The sequence below is a fragment of the Camelus ferus genome, chromosome 18, assembly GCF_009834535.1.
Source record: "Camelus ferus isolate YT-003-E chromosome 18, BCGSAC_Cfer_1.0, whole genome shotgun sequence".
Classification (NCBI taxonomy): domain Eukaryota; kingdom Metazoa; phylum Chordata; class Mammalia; order Artiodactyla; family Camelidae; genus Camelus; species Camelus ferus.
This window is the reverse complement of record NC_045713.1, coordinates 29,994,655-30,015,576: the sequence shown is the minus strand read 5'-3', so window position 1 is coordinate 30,015,576 and position 20,922 is coordinate 29,994,655. Positions and strand designations below refer to the sequence as shown.

General features: G+C 44.6%; 1 protein-coding gene and 1 pseudogene across 8 annotated transcripts in view; one reads left to right on the top strand and one right to left on the bottom strand.

The window, feature by feature from the left end:
* The window catches only part of SLC5A11 (solute carrier family 5 member 11), a 56,656-nt gene extending 38,194 nt beyond the window's left edge, over positions 1 to 18,462 (top strand). For all 8 annotated transcript variants that reach the window (XM_006193105.3, XM_032460835.1, XM_032460833.1 and 5 more), the window contains 8 exons: positions 1,704 to 1,909; positions 7,564 to 7,699; positions 12,952 to 13,059; positions 13,407 to 13,557; positions 15,224 to 15,392; positions 15,788 to 16,003; positions 16,824 to 16,992; positions 18,158 to 18,462. In XM_006193105.3, the coding sequence (XP_006193167.1) occupies positions 1,704 to 1,909; positions 7,564 to 7,699; positions 12,952 to 13,059; positions 13,407 to 13,557; positions 15,224 to 15,392; positions 15,788 to 16,003; positions 16,824 to 16,992; positions 18,158 to 18,363 (1,361 nt within the window). In that variant the 3' untranslated portion in view covers positions 18,364 to 18,462. The remainder of the gene's footprint in view (positions 1 to 1,703; positions 1,910 to 7,563; positions 7,700 to 12,951; positions 13,060 to 13,406; positions 13,558 to 15,223; positions 15,393 to 15,787; positions 16,004 to 16,823; positions 16,993 to 18,157) is intronic.
* Positions 6,066 to 7,559, bottom strand: LOC102515903 (annotated as a pseudogene).
* Positions 18,463 to 20,922: the final 2,460 nt, after the last annotated feature.

The following is a 20,922-nucleotide window of genomic DNA, read 5'->3' as shown; positions in this document are numbered from 1 at the left end:
AAATAAATCCCATAACAGATACATATTGAAAAGAAAGAGATAAAATTACTATTATTATTTGCAGATGATATGACTGGTTATCTAGAAAAAAAAAAAAGAAAAGAGAAATTGAAAAACTAACCTAAAATGGAGCTTATTTATTAAAGTGGCTGAAATCAGGATTAATATTCATAATCCCCTACTTGGCTTTATGCCAGGGGGACTGCTAGTTTCATTTGGTACCCAAATGTCTCCTACGTTCCTGCTACTCTGAGTGTGGTCTATGGACCAGCAGCATCAGGGCCAGCTGGGAGCCCATTAGAAGGGCAGAAACTCAGGTGCCACTGCAGACTTGCTGAATCAATCAGCACACGCTTTTTAATGGTTCCCAGGTGATTCCAAGTTTACGACACGCTGCCTACTTCATTTCCACGCATGATGGGGTGATTCTGTTCTCAGTTTTTCTACCTGCTATGCTCTGTATCCTGGGTGAATTGCACTTGCTTTACATACTCAGATGGGCAGGTCCAATGATTGATAAAAAGCATACCCTCCCCACCAGCCACCCACAGGCACGAAATAATTTTTCATGGAAATAAAGCATGCCAAAAATCTAGCATCACTTTATTTTCCCCCTAGTAGCTATTGTTTTCTACAATCTTCAGTAAAGATCATCCAGGTTGCACATTACATATCCTTCCTACCCAAGTGGTAACACGAAACCCTTCTCTTCCAAACAAACAAACAAACAGACGCCTTCCAGAACGTAATCCAGTGAGAGCAATGTTATTTGGGGGATGACCTTGAATCCTCTTAATTAATGAGAAGAAGCAAACTCTCTGCAAACTACACGACTTTATTATTTTTTAGAACAGCTCGGGTTTGTGCCTAATGCGGTGTATTTCAGGTGCATTATCTCACTCAGTCCTTGCCCCAGCCCCGTGAGGTTGGCGCTACACCATCCCCACCTGCAGATGAGGAAACGGAATCCCAGAGGGGGCGGTGACTTGCCCAAGGCCAGAAGTTACTTGGACCACTCTTGTGATAACCGTGTGTTCAGAGTAGCTGAGAAGAAATCCAGAGGGGAAAGAATGTCTCCTTCAGACAGAGTTTCTTAACCTGGGGTCCATGAGCAGAATTCAGGGGTTTTGTGAATCTTGGATGGGGAAAAAAAATCGATCTGTTTTTTCCTAAATCCATCATTGAAATGTAGCAGTTTTCAATTATTAATGTGGCCAAAAAAAAAAAAAACCAAAAAACCCACAGGAATATTAGCAATATCTGTGACTTTACCAAAAGACACCCAGATGTTTTTATCTGAATGTTTTTACAGGTGCTATTGATGTATTGAAACACTGTTTGTGGTTACTCTAAAACTAAATTATTTTTAGACTGACTACTGGGTCTTATTTGATGTAGCAAATAAATAAATTACTATGTCACAGTTTTTATGTTTTGATGAGGGCCTTCAACATATTTGATCTCCTTAACAATGTATGTATTTTGTATCATGTATTTAGAAATGATATTCTGAGACGCAATCCATAGTTCAAAGGTATTTAAAAAAAAAAAAAAAGAGGTGAAGAAACTTAAAGGCAACCAACTTTCCTTGGTAGCGCTGCTTTAAATAGGATTTCACTGATCTGCAAACAGCCCCGCCCTGCCATTACTTGCTGTAGACCCATCTGAGTTCCTGGCAAATTTGAGTTTCCTCTGAATTCTAGGCTTTGCTGCAGTCGGCGGGATGGAAGGCCTGAAGGAGAAATACTTTTTGGCCCTGGCTAGCAACCGGACAGGGAACAACAGCTGCGGACTGCCCCGGGAAGATGCCTTCCATATTTTCCGAGACCCACTGACATCTGATCTCCCATGGCCTGGAATCCTGTTTGGAATGTCCATCCCGTCCCTCTGGTACTGGTGCACGGATCAGGTACAGTGCAGCAGACTAAGCAAGCCACCCTCCAGGATGCTTCTTTCCTGGGGGTGTCTGGGTTTTTTTTCTCCCTTAATCTATTTTCAAATTTGCATTTCTCCCCCACCATCCTCAGTAACTCCTTTCTCTCTATAAAACTCTACACATTATCTTACTTCCTGCTCTTCTCGGGTCCTGGCAAATCCAAAGCTGCTGGTATTTGCAAAGAGGGAAAGCTTGATACATCCTGCTGACTGACTGGAAAGATCCAGTAAGCAAAAGAGATTGCTTACTTTAAATGGAGGTTAAAACTGGTATCGGTATTTGTGCCACAAGTACGCACTAGGTGTCCTCTAGCACTGGCCACGTGGGAATCACGAGTAAACACATCAGGCAGGGCTCTCCCTTTTGCAGAGGTCACCTTCTGATGGGGGTAGACAGACAATAAATAAGTAAATTATGTGGAACATTAAAAGGTGATAACTTACTTGAAAAAGAAAAGCAAACCAGGGCGGGAAGGGAAGGGAGATTGAGACTGTGGGAGGGCAATTTAAAGTAGGGTGGTCAGGGGAGATGTGATTGAGAAGTGACTTTTGAACAAAGGCTTCGAAGGAGGAGGAAGAGAGTTTTGGGCAGAGGGACCAGTCAATGCAAAGCTCTTAAAGCAAATATGTAACTGGTGTGAAAAAAGAAATTAGAAAAGCATAAGGCACAACGATGTGTTAAAAGGTGCGGGGGAGGCGGTGGGATAGAATCTATATTTGCATTTGCTTGTATGTGCAGAAGGCAACTCTGGATGGATGTATATAAAAGCAGTAAGAGCGGTTGCCCTGGGCAGGGAGGCGGACAGATGTGCCAGGATGGATGGGAGCTGTTTCACCCTCACAGCTGTTTATACTTTCCCAGGTTTCAAGCCTCGTGAATGTATTACCTGTTGACGTGGTTTTCTCTGTTGCATCAAAGATCAGAAGTCAGCGTGCCATTTTGGAGGCTATTAATTGCATAGTCAGGGCTATTGAGAGTTTAACTGTAGTAATGATCATGGAGCTGAACCACTGGATTGATGTAGGAGACACTGCACAGAATGAATTCCAGGTCTCCCCACAGGTCAGAACTCCTCCCAGATGGGTGCAGTACGTAGGGGCTGCCCCTTTAAGAGAGCGAACCTCTTCCCACCCTTAGCAAATCTTGGGCAATAGAGACTCTGGGAGACAATTCACCTGAGTTCACCTGAGGCTAACAGTGTGAGTTTTAACCTTAACAAGCCTGGAATCAAGTTCAGGTGGCATAGCCTTGGGACACTAACATCTCTGAACCACTGTTTCCTTGTCTGTTAAGGGGGGCGGGGTGTTACTAAGAATTACAAAAGACTGCAGCAGGAGGAATCTGGTCACAGTCCTTTTGTTGCAGGGACATTTAATAAATCATTAAAAACATTTTTTGCTATGGTTTGCATTACTGTTCTTGACACAGCTCGCCAGCTTATATTTATTAATCTGTGCAGATGTTTACTTGAGATACCTCAAACCCTCACTAGCTGGGATTCCAGCATGCACCCCGAAAAGCCCACCTCCAACCCACCCCTCATCATTCAAGAGCCCGGGGACCTATTCCAGGATTATTCAGTTTTCTTCCAAATGCCAGGCAGGGCGAGAGGGCCCAGAAACCCAAGCCCTCCCCTCCCTGGGCCCCGTGACTTTTTTTTTTTTTTTTTTGAGTGCTTTGTATGTTTTATTTTTTTTTTTAAATTGAACTATAGTCAGTTTAAAATGTTGTGTTAATTTCTAGTGTACAGCATAGTGATTCAATTATATATATATATGTATTCCTTTTCATATTCTTTCTTATTATAGGCTATTACAAGGTATTGAATATAGTTCCCTATGCTATGCAGTAGGACATTGCTGTTTTTCTATTTTATATATAGTAGTTAGTATCTGCAAATACCGAATTCTTAACTTATCCCTCCCTCTCTTTCCTCTTTGGTAACCACAAGTTTGTTTTCTATGTCTATGAGTCTATTTCTGTTTTGTAAATAAGTTCATTTGTGTCTTTTTTTTTTTGGATTCCACATATAAGTGATATCATATGGTATTTTTATTTCTCTTTCTGACTGACTTCACTAAGTGTGACAATCTCCAGGTCCATACAGATTGCTGCAAATGGCATTATTTTGTTCTTTTTTATGGCTGAGTAGTATTCCATTGTATAAATATACCACATCTTCTTTATCCAGTCATCTGACAATGGGCATTTAGGTTGCTTCCATGTCTTGGCTGTTGTAAATAGTGCTGCTAGAACATTGGGGTGCAGGTGTCATTTTGAAGTAGGGTTCCTTCTGGATATATGCCCAGGAGCAGGATTCCTGGGTCATATGGTAAGTCTATTCCTAGTCTTTTGAGGAATGTCCATACTGTTTTCCACAGTGGCTGCACCACTTTTCTCCACAGCCTCTCCAGCATTTGTCATTTGTGGACTTCTAAATGATGGCCGTTCTGACTGGTGTGAGGTGATACCTCATTGTAGTTTTGATTTGCATTTCTCTGATAATTAGTGATATTGAGCATTTTTTCATGTGCCTATCGATCATTTGTGTTTCTTCCTTGGAGAATTGCTTGTTTAGGTCTTTTGCCTATTTTTGGATTTGTTTGTTTGTTTTTTTCTTATTAAGTCATATGAGCTGCTTATATATGCTGGAGATCAAGCCTTTGTTGGTTTCATTTGCAAAAATTTTCTCCCATTCTGTAGGTTGTTGTTTTGTTTTACTTATGGTTTCCTTTGCTGTGCAGAAGCTTGTAAGTTTGATTAGGTCCCATTTGTTTATTCTTGCTTTTATTTCTGTTGCTTGTGTAGACTGCCCTAGGAGAACATTTTTGAGATGTATGTCAGATAATGTTTTGCCTGTATTTTCTTCTAGGAGGTTTATTGTATCTTGTCTTATGTTTAAGTCTTTGATCCATTTTGAGTTTATTTTTGTGTTTGGTGTAAGGGGGTGTTCTAGCTTCATTGCTTTACATGCTGCTGTCCAGTTTTCCCAACACCATTTGCTGAAGAGACTTTATTCCATTGTATATTCTTGCCTCCTTTGTTGAAGATTAGTTGACCAAAAGTTTGTGGGTTCATTTCTGGGCTCTCTCTTCTGTTCCATTGGTCTATATGTCTGTTTTTGTACCAATACCATGCTGTCCTGATGACTGAAGCTCTATAGTATTGTCTGAAGTCTGGGAGAGTTATTCCTCCAGCCTCTTTCTTTCTCTTCAGTAATGCTTTGGCAATTCTAGGTCTTTGATGGTTCCATATAAATTTTATTATGATTTGTTCTAGTTCTGTGAAATATGTCCTGGGTAATTTGATAGGGATTGCATTAAATCTGTAGTTTGCCTTGGGCAGTGTGACCATTTTAACAATATTGATTCTTCCAATCCAGGAGCATGGGATATCTTTCCATTTTTTAAAGTCTTCTTTAATTTCCTTCATCAATGGTTTATAGTTTTCTGTGTACAATTCTTTCACCTCCTTGGTTAGATTTATTCCTAGTTATTTTATTACTTTGGGTGCTATTTTAAAGGGGATTGTTTCTTTACTTTCTTTTTCTGTTGATTCATTGTTAGTGTAAAGAAATGCAACTGATTTTTGAACGTTAATCTTGTAACCTGCTCCCTTGCTGAATTCTTCAGTCAGCTCTAGTAGCTTTTGTGTGGACCTTTTAGGGTTTTCTGTGTATAGTAACATGTCATCTGCATATAGTGACACTTTTACCTCTTCTTTTCCAATTTGGATCCCTTTTATTTCTCTCTCTTGCCTGACTGCTGTGGCTAGGACTTCCAAGACTATGTTGAATAGGAGTGGTGATAGTGGGCATCCTTGTCTTGTCCCAGATTTTAGTGGGAAGCTTTTGAGTTTTTCACTGTTGAGTACCATGCTGGCTGTAGGTTGGTCATATATAGCTTTTATCATGTTGAGATATGTTCCCTCTATACCCACTATGGTGAGAGTTTTTAATCATAAATGGGTGTTGAATTTTATCAAATGCCTTTTCTGCATCTATTGAGATGATCATGTGGTTTTTGTCCTTTCTCTTATTGATGTGATGTATTACACTGATTGATTTGTGTATGTTGATCCACCCTCTTCCTTTTTTATTTTTATTTATTTTTATTTATTTATTTATTTATTTTACTTTTATTTGCATTTATTTTTTGCTGAATTTATTCCCAGGCCATAAGTTTTTGTTTCTTCAGTTTCTTCTGGGATATCTTTTTCTTCTGTGCAACCTCCTCTTCTGGTTTAGGAACAATCTGCTCTTTTTCAGTAAGGATCATCTCAACGTGGCAGGGAGAGCTCATGTAAGGGTTGATCCGACCATGAGCTCTGTAAGTCCTGCGCCGCATCTTGGGAGCTTTGTTCACCTGGATGTGCTCAATGACCAGTGAATCTACATCTAAGCCCTTAAGTTCTGCATTACTTTCTGCATTTTTGAGCATGTGCAGTAAAAACTCAGCACTCTTTTTGGGCCATCAACCCTGTGTCCAGCCTCACTGTTTTGCCTGGGCACACCTACCAACTCCACCATTGTAATGACGGAACGGCACACATTGCTTCTGTAAAGTGATGTCCTTCAGATACTTGGTGGCTTTTCAGATATGCATACCCTTAGTGGCCTGGGCAGTTTCATGAGTGTTCTTAAAGTGAACACGAAGATTTGAACCTCTTGATTTACATAATTTTGTGGGGTTTTCTGGGTCAAGTGAATAGTGAACCATTTTTAGAGGTCACCTCAGGCCGCCTACTGGAAAAGACCCTTTTCCTTTTTTAAATAGTAACTTTTATTCATTGCTGATGGGAATACAAGTTGGTTTCCAATGAAGGCAGTTTGGCCATTTCTATCAGAATCACAAATGTATCTACCTTTTTTTAAAAAATCTTTTTTTGTTTGTTTTTCGTTTTCTTTAATCATTTGGGGAGTAATTAGGTTTATTTATTTATTTTTAATGGAGGTACTGGGGATTGAATCCATGACCTTGTGCATGCCAAGCATGTGCTCTACCACTGAGCTATACCTTTCCCCCCAGATTTTTTTCTTGTGATGAAAACTTTTAAGATCCATTCTCTTAGCAACTTAAAAATATGCAATCCATTATTATTATTATTTTATTAACTATAGTTACCATGCTGTCCATTACATCCCTTAGACTTATTTATTTTATAATTTTATAACTGGAAATCTACTTTTTGACCCCCATCATCCATTTTGCCCTCTCCTGCCCTCTGTCTCTGGCCACAAACAGTCTGTTCTGAGTGGATAAATTCTGGCAAGACTAACCTCACCCAACTCAACAGAGAGAAGGAGGTCAGGATAAGACCGAGGCAGAGTAACATCAAGCCCAGGCACACCCATCCTGATGGTAGCAATATCTCAGATTCTCTCTCTGTCTCTTCCTCTTAACTCATCACTTCTAGTCAAACCTTGAGTATTTGCTCTTGCTTTCTGCTCCTTCCTGCTCTTGCTTTCTCTGCCTTGGCATAGCTACCCCAGCTGGACCACTTGACCACAGGGATTGAGAACAGGAAACCAAGCTCCTGAGTCCACCATGCCTACCAAGAAGATATGCACACTTAGGTTGCTTTAAGAGAAAGGCATCTCAGCTTCCAACCACCCCACTGTTTTCCAGGTGATTGTTCAGCGGACTCTGGCTGCCAAGAACCTCTCTCATGCCAAAGGAGGCTCTCTGATGGCTGCATACCTGAAGGTGCTGCCTCTTTTCATTATGGTGTTCCCTGGTATGGTCAGCCGCATCCTCTTTCCAGGTGAGAAGACAGTTGAAAGGAGAGCTCACCTGTCTGTGAGTCTCGGACCCTGTGGAGTGTTCTAAATGTATTACTGACTGCCCCACAAGAATGCAGCTGGAGTTCTTTCCTGGTGATTCGACTGAGGCAGCTCCATCCTGGCATCTATGGACTCTGTGCTGTTTCCCAACATTGGTTCAATGGGAATGTCCTGTAGATGCCCCAGACCAAATCGAGTGGAGTCCTATCTGGAGTCTCAACTACATGTTTTTTGAAACCACAGACTAGGCTAAAATCTTGTGGTCCCAGATGTCAGCTCCGTGAAATCTCACATGAGACTTCCCCTCAAGCTTTGGTGTTGAGCCCTTTGGTAACTTTGGCCCAGTGGGGCTCATTTAGGGGTACTTTTCTTAACAAAATCAGGGATATCAAAGCCTCTAGAGTATTTGCCTTAGCTTTTGCTTTTTGAAATATGGTAAAGGGATGAGGTTTGCACCATTAGGATTAAACAGGACTAAGGGTGGAGGATGTTACTGGGAATCACTGTGATGTCAGGAATCAGTGATCTGTATGGAAGAAAGCTCCTTTTTTGCCAACACTGTTATTAACTCAAAGGAGCAGAAAGCTCCTTCCCTTATTCCTCATCCTACATGATGTCATGCAGAGGTAAAGAAAAGGTAGGATGAAATGCCAAGTTAGTTGGTCCAGAAGTTTTGTCAAAATAATTTGGAACAATAAGAATTAGGTGGAAAGACTTGGGGAAGGGAAGGGGGTGGGGGAGCTGTCCGTGGTGCTAGACACTGGGCTTGTGCTCCATCAGGCTAGACGAAGAACCCAGGGAGTCGTTGGTCTTATTTCCAGGGAAGGGGCACAAGGCTGGAAAAAGCCCAGATGGGAGGAATAAGCACTGGGACTTGGGGTTTGTGATGACTTGATGGGAAAATACACAGCTATGGGACAAGATGACATGTGAACAAAGAATGTGGCTTAAAGCAACCAACATTCATTGTGCTAAGGGCCAGTCCCTGTGTGACGAGTTTTGCAGTAGAGTGTGGTGGTTATGAATATGAATGGATTCTCATCTGAACTGCCTTCCCTGAGTCTTGGCTCTGCCACTTACTAGCTATGTGACCAGATAAATCACTGAATTTCTCTTTGCTTCTGTTTCCTCACTTGTAAAATGAGGATGCTATTTCCTAAGGCTGAAGGCAGTTCCTGGCACATGGTGAGCACTATAGAAGTGTTCACTCCTATTATTCTATACATCTACTACCTCATTTATTCCTCAAACGACCTTATGAGGTAGGTACTATCATTGTTATTTTCATTTACGGATGAAGAAATTGAAGCTCAGAGAAATTAATGGATTCATTCATGGGTGCAACAAATATTTTGTGGGCAAATTATCTGCCAGGTCTTATTCTAGAAGATTCTGGGGCTCTGTAAATGAACAAGACATACAGTTGTGGTGGAGTATTTGCATTACACTCTAGTGGTGGAGGAGACAGACAAAGATAAGCAAATATCTAAGTGAGACATTGCAAAGTGCTCTGAGGAAGATGCTTAGGGAGACTTCGCAGGGGATGCTGAGTGGGGGCTACTTCTGACAGGGTTTCCAGGGATGACCTCTGGGAAGAGACGACAATTGGTCCGTGTGGATGATTCAAAAATATGTTTTAGACTGAAGCCAACCAGATTAATGATGGACTGGATGAGGAGGTTAAGAAAGAGGTCAAAGATCTCTCCTAGGTTGGGTGACTTGCTGGAAATTACTTGGCTGGTACTGGGTAATACAGAATTTAAATCCAGGTGTATCTGCCTCTAAAACTTGATTCTTAATCATGCTGCTGTCTCCCTTGGCAAATCACATCTTAACTATCTGGCAGGTCAGTGACAAGAGCCTGACCATCACTCTCAGCAGTCAGCCAGCCAATGATGATTATTCGGTGAAACAAAGTGCCATGTTCCACACCCCTAGGGAGTTTGTAATGTAACAGATGAGTCTGGTACTCATGATAAAAGTAAGCGGAAATAGATATCAAAACACTCTAGTGTATGGCACCAGCCATAAGTGAGCAAGGAATCTAAGGGAGGGAAGTAGGGTGGAGATGGTGAGGTGGACGTGGTGTATTTGAAGGTCTTGACCAGAGCTTCTCAAAGTGTGGTCCCCAGTCCAGCAGCATCAGGGTCACCTTGGAACTTGTTAGAAATGCAAACTTTCAGGCCCCATCCAAGACCTATTGAATCTGAATCTCTGGGGGTGGGGCCCAGCAATCTGTTTTTAACGAGCCCACCAGAAGATTGAGAAGCCCTGGTGTAAAAGGCCAGGTGCCAGGCCAGCCACTGTTTATACCCATTTCCACTCTTTTCTCTGTCTCAGCTGCCCCAGCTCCTCTCTGAATCTTCAAATGGGTCCAGCACTGCCTAAAAGCATGCTCTGATCCTGAGTTCTCATGAGCCTGGGCAACACCTTCTTCCACTTTGTCCATCTGAGACATGGCACACACGTGTAAAGGAACCTCAGTGGGAACCAAGCAAGAAGCAAAACAACCCTCAAAACAATAAAACACGGGAGTCTAGGAATATATCTGTTTACCAGCCAGTCCTCTCTACCTGAGCTTTAGAATAAACTAAGGTTTTGAGTCCTACCCATGATACTTACTAGCTGTATGATTTGGGGACGCTACTTAACCTCTCTGGGCCTCAGTTTACTTGTCTTGAAAATAAGTATGATAACAGTATCTTTCCCCTGGAGTTGTGAAGATTACACGAGAAGGTGTATTACTGTGTTTATTGGCGACATCTGAATCACAGTGAACCTTCCGTGAATGTTGGCATCTGTGGGAGAAGGAGGTTTGGTGCTATGTTTGGACTGGACTCTGCTAGAGCCATCCTTTATTTCAAGCATCGGAGGATCTGACAAGAGAAACCACTCCATGTATGAAATGGCTGATTAATTAAACCAAGGCAGATGAGTGGATATTAGTGAATGGCGTGTTAATGATTGTAAGGCTGTTAGTTTCATTTGTAACCTAGCTGAGCCGACTAATTTCCCTATGATGAGCATATCCTTTAGCCTGAATGAACAAACACCATTCTCTGCCACAAACTTGCTTTATAAACTCTGTGTCTGTCACGTGTTTCATGGTTGAAGGTTACATTCCTAGAAGGTTAAACAAAAACCAGGTAGTTAATTGAACTATCTCAGGGAGGGTCTGGCTCCTTCTTGGTGGACCTTGAAGAGCGGAGCTTTTGGACAACAAGAGTCAGGACCCATAAGATTGAACATAAACAAGATCTTTGCCCCACCGGGGAGGCTCCATACCATGTCCTGGCCAGAGGAATGTGACATTTTTATAATCTTCTCCTACGCTAAGAGTCATAAACAAGCCAAGAACTTTGACCTCTCAAAAGGATTTTTCCCAACAAGATTGTTTCTTCTCAATCTTTCTTGTCAAATATCATTTTGGTCTGCAGTCTTAATTTTGTCTAAGACTGAACTAGAGTTATGCGGGCCATCTACAGTTCCTCCATAGTATTATTCGTTGTGGCCACAGCACCCACTGCCTCCCCCATTGGTGGGTGTTAGTGGAGGGAAGGGAGGGTCCCAGCCTTGAGAAGACAAGACAGTGAGTGGAGAAATTTAACAAAGACCAGCTAGTTCTTGGGCTTCCTAATGGATGAAGGGCCCTGGGGTGACTTCCATTCCTTAGGCATTAGGCTATTTCAAAAAAGAAAATGAAGAATCAACAACACTAGATTTTAAAAGTCGTGATGTACTTTAAATGTTTACATTGATTCAACTAACAGTTTTAATGCAGATAAAAATATGAAGACGAGACAGACAACCTCATCTGGAAATACTGTCAAACATCTGCGTTCGAGGCCACTTGTGAACTTGAGGCCTCAACTGAATGATCATCATGACACTGATGCTGCATCAGGACCCGGGAGAAGATGGGCATGAGCAGTGAAGGGACCCAAGCTCACCCCTAAACTGAGGCTCGGGGTGCTTTCCACTTGCCTTTGAAGGCAGGCTGGAAGGCAGTGGCACCCATGAGAATGAGGAAAAAACATGCCTTTGGACTGAGCAGAAAGAGGGCCTGGGAGTACTTATGGGAGTTATTCCTAGATCCAGCTGGCAGAAGAGACTTGAGAATTTAGTAAGTGGTCCAGCGGAGGCGAGTGGTGTTGGGCTGGCACTGAGATGGTTTCCTTCCCTGAAAGGTTGGACTGGGAGTTGGGAGACCCGTGTTTAAATTAAGCTCTGCCTCCAACACAGCCTTGCTGTGTCCCTTCCCCTCTCTGAAGGTAACAATAATGAGACAGATACCTTCTCCCCAACAAAAATGTATGGAGTATCTACTCTGTGCTACACACTAGTATAATTAAAAACAACTTTTTTTTTATTGAAGTGTAGTTGACTTACAATGTTAGTTTCGGGTGTACAGCAGATTCAGTTATACATATACATACATGTGTATTTTTTCTTTTCAGATTATTTTCCATCATGTTATTACAAGAAATTGAATATACTTCCCTGTGCTCTACACACACTATTATAATTTTTATCTCCTCTTCTGTCTTCCGAGCGAGAGGTACAGATGGAGATGCTAGGAAGTCAGGGTGGATTTACATTAGAAAATCAGAATGCTGTTTAGGTGAGACAAGAATTGACGCGGAAATGCAGAAAGCGGAGGAGAGAGAAATTCAGAGCCTGGTTGGATTTTTAGGAGTCTAAAATGAGGAACAGCTGTTGAGAAGGGGTTGGGAAGAAAGAGGAATTTGAAAAAGATTTGCCATGTGTCAAGTGACGGCATTGTCCTTTGCAATTCTGATGAACTTAGTAAAGATGTGAATTCTTGGGTCCTTTTTTAGGGAGTGGAGGATCCTGATACAGGACTCTGTGCTGAGACTGGCCGCTAGGTGTCTCAGCTTTATTTGGGTTACAGTCATAATAACTGAAATGTATTCAGTGCTTCCTCTGTGTCAGACTGCGTGCTAAGTGTGTCATCTCAGCCCATCCTCACTATAATCGTATGAAGAGGAGTTGTGTTACTGTCCCGATTTAACAGATACGGCATCTGAGGTTCAGGATGGTTAAGTAAGAAGGCCATGGTTTGTAAAGTCTAGGCTCCTTTTTATGTCACTGAACTATACGCTTATCCACAGTAATCCTGTCTCCTGGTGCTGGGCTGTGCCAGGCCAGGTTTTGGCTGTTCCTGGAGCTCTGAGGGTCTGTCTGCTCAGCTCTGGGCTTGTTTCCTCCGTAGACCAAGTGGCTTGTGCAGACCCAGAAATCTGCCAGAAGGTCTGTAGCAACCCCGCCGGCTGCTCTGACATCGCATATCCCAAACTTGTGCTGGAACTCCTGCCTGTGGGTAATGATCTCTCACCTCTAAATGGAGTCCTCCGGCGCACCCAGAAAGGAGGACGTTGGCTGGGCTCTCATCTGGGTGGGGGTGTGGACAAGATGGGAGGATGCGGGAGGGAATGGGCTCTGAGCTGATGGACTAAGCCCTAAATGAAGCTCAGGCTATCCAGGGGGCTCTGCCCAGCCCACTCCTCTGAGTCTCTCCTCTTGGCTCCCACCCCTGAGTGCTGCCTCCTCAGGGTTGAACCTGTTGGGATCAGCTGGCCATGGGCCTGGGGAAATGGAGTCACGAGTGAGAGCAGCAGCTGTTGGCAGCAAAAGCCTGAGGCCCATAGACCTCCCTTCTGCCCCCAGGGCTCCGTGGGCTCATGATGGCTGTGATGGTGGCGGCGCTCATGTCCTCCCTCACCTCCATCTTTAACAGTGCCAGCACCATCTTCACCATGGACCTCTGGAACCACCTCCGGCCTCGGGCATCTGAGAAGGAGCTCATGATTGTGGGCAGGTAAAGTCTCACTGGGCGGGGCCGGGCAGGGGTGTGAAAAGTCTAGATATCCAGGGAGGAGAAAGTTGAGTCACCCAGAGGTAGGTCCGACCAGCGACGTCTGCAGGCTGGCTCTCCCCCTCCTCTGATGGCAAAGGTGAAGTACACTAGGACCCCATGTATGAGTCAGTCACTCATTCATTCAAGAGATGTGCAGGGAGCACCTACTATGTGTCAGTGAAAAGAAAAGAGTCAGTTTTGCCTTTGTGGAGATAAGAGAAGAGAAGGATAAGGAAACAGGCAGGTATAACCCCGATGAGTCTTATGACTGGGGAGTCAGGAGACCTAGGGATTCAGAGGAAAAGTCTCCAACCTGGATTGGGTTCTGAGGGGTGAATAGGAGTTAGCCAGGTAAAAGGGAGAAGGATGTTCTGGGGCTTGGGGAGAAGGTTTCTCTAACAAGCTTTCTGCAAAGTCCTGAAGTCTGACGGGGAGAATGAAAATGACCAGAATGAGTGGCACGTACATTTAATGTAAAACACATGCTAGTAGGCATCTTGGGACTCTGCCCCTCAAGGAGGTACATCCAAAGGGCTATCTCACCTATAGGTTAGGGAGAAGTATGACCCCAAAAGCATAATCCATAAAAAAAGAGATGAACTAGACTTCATAAAAATCTGAAACCTTCTCACTTCAGAAGACACCATGAAGGAAACAAGAAGACAAGCCACAGACTGGGGGCAATATTTGCAAGTCATATATCTGACAAAGGACTTGTAATCTAGAATAATCTACAAAACAAGATAGTAATCTAGAAAAATCACTGCGAGATAGCACTACACACCCATTAGAACGGCTATAATCAAAACGACAGGCAAGGAGGCAGAGAAGTCGGAAAGCTTATGCATCAGAGGTGGGAAGGTAAAATAGTTCAATTGTTCAAAAATAGTTTGGCAGTTTCTTAAAAAGTTCAACATAAATTTACCCTAGAATTGCATTCCTAGAAATGAAACCATATGTCTGCACAAAGACTTGTACACAAATGTTCACAGTGGCATATTTTTACAACAGCTGAAAAGTAGAAACAATCTAAGTGGCCACTGACAGGTGAAAGAGAAACAGCAGTACGTGACGGCATATCCACGCAATGGGATGTTTTTCAACAATAAAAAGGAATGACATACCGATACGTGATCTGTGAGAAAACTCAGGTTTTTTTGCTTTGTTTTGTTTTGTTTGTTTTAATGGAGGTACTGGGAATTGAACCCAGGACCTCGTGCATGCTAAGCATAAGCTCTACCACTGAGCTATACCCTCCCTCCGTGATGAAACTCAAAGACTTGCTAAGAGAAAGAAGCCAGCTGCAAAAGACCGTATATTGTATGATACCATTTATGTGAAATGTCCAAAAAAAGCAAACCTGTAGAGACAGAAGCTTATTTAGGGTGGGAACAGGAATCGACTATAAATGGGCATGAGGGGACTTTTTGGAGCGATGGATGTTCTAATACTTGCTTGCAGTGATGGTTGTGCAACTCTATAAATTCCTCGGAAGTTACTGGATTGTACACTTATAATTGGCGAATCTTATGGTATATAATATTCTACTTCAATAAAGCTGTATAAAAAAGAGAACTGTTCAGAGAAGACAGCGCTAATGGGGGGATTTCTCTCCATCCGGTACTAGGGTGTTTGTGTTGCTTCTGGTGTTGGTCTCCATCCTCTGGATCCCTGTGGTCCAGGCCAGCCAGGGCGGCCAACTCTTCATTTACATCCAGGCCATCAGCTCCTACCTGCAGCCGCCTGTGGCCGTGATCTTCATCATGGGATGTTTCTGGAAGCGGACCAATGAAAAGGTAGCTCTGGATCAGCCCCTCAGCCCATGAAGATGGGAGAGAAGGTGACCGGAGAGAGGACATGAGGATGTCTTGACTCGGTGTCATTGGAGGGGGATGAGTTCTATATAGGAGATACATAGAGGGTGTTTAAAAAAAAAATAGCAATGAGGGGTTCTATTTTGATGCATTTTTTCATTAAATAGGGAAGCTGAATCAACAGAGAATGATATGTAATTGATTAATTATATGTGAAATGTAAAAAGTAGCTCCAACCCTTTTCGAATCACTGACCCCTGCGGTGACTGTCACTTGAAGGACAAAGTCTGGAAAGGGCTTGCTGAGGTTTGTGGAGACCCGTGCCGGCCGCCTGCGAGCCCTGCACGGGTCTAAGATGGCCTTCCTCTGCTTTGCAGGGTGCCTTCTCAGGTCTCATCTTGGGCCTTCTCCTAGGCTTGGTTCGGCTGGTCCTGGACTTCATTTATGAGCAGCCTCGGTGTGACCAGCCAGATAATCGCCCAGCTGTGGTGAAGAATGTCCACTACCTCTACTTCTCCATGATTCTGTCCGGGGTCACCCTGATCACCGTGTCCACCGTGAGCTGGTTCACACAGCCGCCCTCCCAGGAGATGGTACATCTGGGTTTGACTCTATATCCATTGAGACCCCTCACTACTAGTGACCGAAAACAACCCACGTGACTTAAGTGGAAAGGGCTGATTGTTCAAAAAGCTGAAAAGTCCAGGGCTGGGTTTTAGGAAGAACTTGATTTCAGGACAGTGAAAAGGCCACCAGAATCTGTCTCTCAACTCTGCTTCTAGTCTCAGGCCCCACGTGGGGCCAGCAGCTTCTAGGAATACATACTCTCTTTTTGTTTGTTTGTTTGTTTGGTCTTTTTGGGGGGGGGTGGTAATTAGATTATATTTGTTTATTTTTTAATGGAGGTACTGGGGATTGAACCCAGGACCTTGTGCATGCTAAGCACGCACTCTACCACTGAGCTACACCCCTCCCCCTCATGCTTTCTTAACCTCATTAAGCAAAAGCATAAGCAGTTTTGTCCCAGCATTTCCGGTAAAGTTCCTGATTCCCATTGATGGAGTCAGCTCAGGACACACTGAACCAGCTTAATCCCTGTGGCCAGAGAAATGAGTCAGCTGAATGGCTGATTGCTGGATCCCACGACACCCAAGGGCTAGGGTTAAGCTGTGGGGACTAGAATGAGGGTGGGTGGGATCCCAACAGGGGAATTAGAGTTGTGTGGAAGAAAGATGGAAATGTCCATTGATTCTGAAAAGTGCGGGGACTAGAAACTCATTAGAGGGTGGAGTGGGAGGGTGAGCTTGGGGCAGACTTGGACGTGAAGTCTGAGCTCTGTGTTGGAAGGTGATGGGAGGAAGGGATGACGGTCTCCAGCCCACTCCTCATCTCACAAGTCACCTCTGCCCCTAGGTCAGTCGCCTGACCTGGTTTACTCGCCATGACCCCCTGGTCCAGAAGGAACAGGTGCCACCAGCAACTCCGCTGCCTCCCACCCTCTCCCAGAATGGGACGTCAGAGGCCGGCAGCACCAACATCCAGTTCGAGATGGTTCAAGAAAGCACGTCTAAACCCCACAGCAGTGAGTTGCCATGCTCCTCAGTTGCAGTAGGAGCATCATATGTTTAAAGGGACGTTTTCCCATCAGATCACAAGCCAGAAAAGGGAAAAGGGGCAGACTTGGAGTTTTTGCATCTCCTGACTCCCAGGGTCTGGTCCTTCTTCACTCTGTGGCCACTGGAAAGGTCAGTAACAGATGCCTCAGGTGGGCAGTGATAGCCAAGGCTTGTTGAGTGCCTACTAGAACCGTGGCAGGAGGGTGTAATTCTGGTGTTCTCTAAATGACTGCTTTTAAACTGGCAGCTTGTAGACCTAGTTTGTTTCGGCCCACCTACTATTTTAATAAAATGTGAGTTATTTAAAAATCAAGAGATTTCATATAACACTCCAGATTTCCATCTTCTCTTGAAAAATTGGAAGATCTGGCAACATAGAGCCCATGCAGGCAAAATTGTCTGGAGCTGTAAAGCAGCTGTTCCTTAGATCTGGGATGTGCATTTAGCCAAGGTCCCCACCAGTCCCTACTGTCTCCACAACCCCAAGGTTGTAGTTATTATTAATCATCACACATGGCTTTTAAAAAAAATACTTGTGGATGTGAACCCATGTCATCCCAAAGTGGGAAACCCAGGGATAGATCTAGAAGGCCGTGTGTTCCAAGGAAAATGAGAGAGAGGAGCTTTCTTGGTAGAGGTGAAGAATATTTCGAAATGTTTAGTCGGCATATCAGCTGCCTGGACTCCGATCCCCTACCTATCTGGTTCCATAAGCAGTTGACTTTGCAGCCCCAGCTCTCGATGGAGAAAGAGAGTTTCCCACAAGGTTGCCCAGCTCAGCCTTCTGGCAGGCAGTGCGCCCGAGAGGAGAGAGTCAGATAGAACTGGTCCTAAACCCACCTCTGCCGCTGCTCAGCAGCGGTGTGGCTTCACTCGAATGAGTCTGAGCCTCTACCCTTCACCTGAAATTCTGCACCTGAAAATAGTGAAAAGTCAGGAAATACCGATCTTCCAGAACAAAACGGTCTTCCGGAATTAAGGTATTAATGAATACCTTCCAGAAAACACACAATTGTAAAACATACAGCATTTATCACAGTGTCTGGAACACACCTGGTTGGTCTCTCTTCGCTCCTGTCTGGGAGACACAGCCCATCCTCATGACCTTTTTATTTGCTGGGTTCTTTTTAGGCGACATGACCCAAAAGCGGTCCAAAGTGGTGAAAGCCATCCTGTGGCTCTGTGGAGTGGACAGCAAGGGCAAGGAGGGGCCCCCGGGCAGGGCGGACCCTGTCATAGTGTCCTTGGAAGAAACCCCGTTGGTGAAAACCCTTCTGGACGTCAACCTCATCGTCTGCGTCAGCTGTGCCGTCTTCCTCTGGGGCTACTTTGCTTAACGTGGGGTGGGCCCGGGGGTCCACGATCTCAGTTTGTTTTCAATGCCCTGATTTTTTTAATGATGGGAAAAAAAATAATAAAGCTTTGTTTGTTTACCACGAGGCTTCAAAAGTGTTTATGGGCTATTTTCTTTCTTTCTCTCTTTCTCTCTTCCTTCCTTCCTTCCTTCCTTTCTTTCTTCCTTTTAATATAAGGATAGTCAATTTCCGATGTTGTGTGAATTTCTGGTGTACAGCACAATATTTCAGTCATACATATACATACATATATTCCTTTTCATATTCTTTTTCATTATAGGTTACTACAAGATATTGAATAGAGTTCCCTGTGCTGTACAGTAGAAACTTGCTGTTTATTTATTTTATATATATTAGTATCTGCAAATCTTGAACTCCCAATTTATTCCTTCCTACCCCCCATCCCCACCTGGTAACCATAAGTTTGTTTTCTATGTCTGTGAGTCTATTTCTGTTTTGTAAATAAGTTCATTTGACTTTTTTTTTTTTAGACTCCACGTATAAGTGATATCATATGGTATTTTTATTTCTCTTTCTGACTTACTTCACTTAGAATGATGATCTCCAGGTCCATCCATGTTGCTGCAAATGGCATTATTCTATTCTTTTTTATGGCTGAGTAGTTTTTCCATTGTATATATACATCACATCTTCTTCATCCAGTCATCTGTTGATGGACATTTAGGCTGTTTCCATGTCTTGGCTACTGTAAATAGTGCTGCTGTGAACACTGGGGTGCAGGTGTCTTTTTGAATTAGCACGTCCACTGGATGTATGTTTGGGCCATTTTCAATATGATGTTTAGCCCTTTTCTTCTGAAAAGAGAATGAAGGTTAGACTGCTGGAAAGAGAAGCATACAGCTTCCATGTCTCAAAAGGCTAGTTTTTCACTCTTCCTGTCCATCATGTAACATCAACAACCAAATTCAAAGGAATAGACAAGCAAAGAGACTCCCAGGCCCCCAGGAGCCACATCTCCTGGGCTGAGTGTGAGGACTTGAACCCTCCCCAACTCACCTTCCAAGTGCAGGGAGTGGGAGCTGCATCCTGCCTCCCGCCTTTCGCTGTTGCTGGCTTTGGGTAAAGGAAGAGTTGGCCCCCAAAGATTTTCTCATTGTGAAGCTTGCTCCTCATTACAATCTCTGGAAAGTAGACCTGAGCTGGTGCCCTGGAATCCTGTGCCATGAGGAAATCAGGGAACGATGTGCCCATCCCAAGTTCTGCCTCAGCCTGGGCTTCTCTGCTTGATGCCACACAATGATGCTTCCCTAAAATGAGAAGCCAGGCCGGGCAGCTCCACAATGAGTCGCTGCTGGACGAGGGGCAATGGGGCTTATGACCTGGAGAGCAGCTATCCTGTTTCCATGTAGAGCTGTCCATCCGAATGTCTCTGTTCCGGGCCCTGATGGGTGGGGCCCGATGGAATGAACTGTAGGGGTTGTGGGTACCATATGCACAGATGAGAGCAGCAAGCGCAGGCCAGCAGAGTCAGCCCTGAAACCATCTCTGGGGTAGCCAGGCGCCCTGAGATGTTACTCTAGTCCTGAGATTAGCGGGGTTGCTGGGGTGGGTTAGAACCACTCGCTGGCCTGACGACTGGAAGCCCAGACTTCAAAATAGCATGGCTGGGAAACCCTGGGGCTGAGGAGCCACCAGCTCACCCAGTCACTCAGGGTATCTTTTGAGTTCCTCCTACCTGATGAGCTCAACACCTGGCCCAACCTGGTCCAAAGGTAAAGCCTCGACACCTATCCTTGTCAGAGGCCTGGCTTTTCCCCACGGGCCCGAATGACAGCTGTGGGCTGGACCGGGCCCCTCAGTCCTCCTAGGAAAGGACCTGTGTGGGCAGCTGTTGGCTAACGCGGCTGCTATCCAGACCTAAAACTGGCTCTGGGCAAGAGATTGAGCTGGCGTCTGGGGCAAGTGGGCTCCAGAGGAGGCGGAGTGACCCTCTCAAGGGCCAAAGGTGGGGAGTGGGAGGCCTGGGAGGTTTCCCCAATTGGCCCTCAGCCCCCCACCCCCACCAAGACCTCTGCTGCAGCTGGTTGGGGTAAGAAGTGCGTTTTGATGGGCGCTGTCACCGCAGTAGCTCAGGCCGCTGCCACCTCGCCCCTGGCTCACTGCCACCAGCCTCCTGGTCTTTCTGCCTCTAGCCTGGCCCACTCTCCAGCCTTAGGCAGAGAGAGCAAAGCTGAGCAAGCCACTTCTCCACTTACTCCCTGGATGAAATCCACACTCCTGGGTGGGAATTTCAAGACCCCTGATGGTCAGGCCTCTTTCCAGTTTCAACTCTGACGGCTCTCCCTTTGCACTCTAGGGTCAGCCCATGCTCACGCTGTCCCACCGCTGGGCCTGGTACAGTGGCTGACATCCAGTGGGCCCCATACGTATGGTTATAAATATGCAACAAATAGGTCTTTGCTTCTGCTCTTCCCTCTGCCTAAACCATCCCCGCTTCCTCTCCTGGCTGACTCCTATTCTAGTCGCTGATTGAACATCCCTTCTTCCAGGAAGCCTTCCTGGTCATCCCACACCCACTTT